This window comes from Aptenodytes forsteri, unplaced genomic scaffold (genome assembly GCF_000699145.1).
Source record: "Aptenodytes forsteri isolate BGI_AS27 unplaced genomic scaffold, ASM69914v1 Scaffold143, whole genome shotgun sequence".
Lineage (NCBI taxonomy): Eukaryota > Metazoa > Chordata > Aves > Sphenisciformes > Spheniscidae > Aptenodytes > Aptenodytes forsteri.
Window position 1 is genome coordinate 3,405,238 of NW_008794951.1, and position 1,157 is coordinate 3,406,394.

At 55.7% G+C, this 1,157-nt stretch overlaps 2 protein-coding genes across 2 annotated transcripts in view; one reads left to right on the plus strand and one right to left on the minus strand.

The window, feature by feature from the left end:
• The window catches only part of UBE2A (ubiquitin conjugating enzyme E2 A), a 9,453-nt gene extending 8,733 nt beyond the window's left edge, over positions 1-720 (minus strand). The window contains 1 exon segment of the mRNA XM_009275373.2: positions 587-720. Within this exon segment, the coding sequence (XP_009273648.2) occupies positions 587-720 (134 nt within the window).
• Positions 721-1,092: 372 nt separating this feature from the next.
• CUNHXorf56 (chromosome unknown CXorf56 homolog) overlaps positions 1,093-1,157 on the plus strand; it is a 22,231-nt gene continuing 22,166 nt past the window's right edge. The window contains exon 1 of the mRNA XM_009275323.2: positions 1,093-1,157. Within this exon, the coding sequence (XP_009273598.2) occupies positions 1,146-1,157 (12 nt within the window). The 5' untranslated portion in view covers positions 1,093-1,145.

Genomic DNA, 1,157 nt, shown 5'->3' on the forward strand with positions numbered 1-1,157 from the left:
GTCCCCTCCCAACTTCTTGTGCACCCCCAGCCTGCTCGCTGGTGGGGTGGGGTGAGAGGCAGAAAAGGCCTTGACTCTGTGTCAGCCCTGCTCAGCAACAACGAAAACATCCCTGTGTTATCAGCACTGTTTCCAGCACAAATCCAAACCACAGCCCCATGCTAGCTGCTGTGAAGAACATTAACTCTGTCCCAGCCAAAACCAGCACAACCTGCTATGCTGCGCTTTCTGCTTCTACAGGGAGCTTTTTCCAAGGGAAAATAATCTCTTTTCTACCTTAATAGCCTTTGGGAGTAAAGAATTTCTCTCTGCTGTTGTCTAGAGTAGACTGGATAGGCCCTGTTTTTCTAGCTTATCCTCACTTGTAACTTCATGTAATAGAGCCATGTGGGGAGGTGGCTTCAGAAAGAGACACAGGAGGAAGACCCACTGCCTTTCACAGAAGTTGAAAGAAAATAATAAAAATACTGTTTTCCTGGCTGCACTGAAACTCTCTCGTTCTTGACCTTTCCTGCCCTTACCCAGCCTACGCAATAAGAAATGGATGAGCTCTTGGTGCTTGTCAGGAAGAGGCTTTGTTCAGCGCCTTGCCTTTGGGTATGCAAGAAATCCCCATTCGCAAGAAATCCCTGTTCGCCCGCCGATGCCGGAGGCGCGGACAGAGCTGGACGGAGCTGCCCGAAACTGCGTGTGAAGGGAAATGGTGAACCGTCTCCCCATTTCCCACGGGTCGGAGCACCTCTGTGCCCGCTTCGGCCTGGCTTGCTTGTGAAGAGAAATGACGTAAGGCCTGAAGTTCGCCGTTGCAATTTGCATTTAATGCGCGATCATACCGTGCTATCCTGGGCGGGGAAGCGGGGTGCCTTTAGCCCCTCCGGCGCACCCCAACACCCCCCACTTCCCCTTTCGAAGCGGGGTTAGCCCCTCCGGCGCACCCCACCCCCCCTCCCCTTTCAGGAGAAACGACCGCGTCTGGGGAACGTGGGGGGAAAAGAAAAAAACCGCGCCGCGGGCGGACACAGACGCCGCTTCTTGAGAAACCTCGCCGGAGCTCACGCTCCGCGGGCGGAGCGGCGCGGCGCCACCCGCGACCGGGAGGAGTGCGACGACGGGGAGAAGCCGCTTCACGTTGCCTGTGCGGGCAGATGGTAGATGGT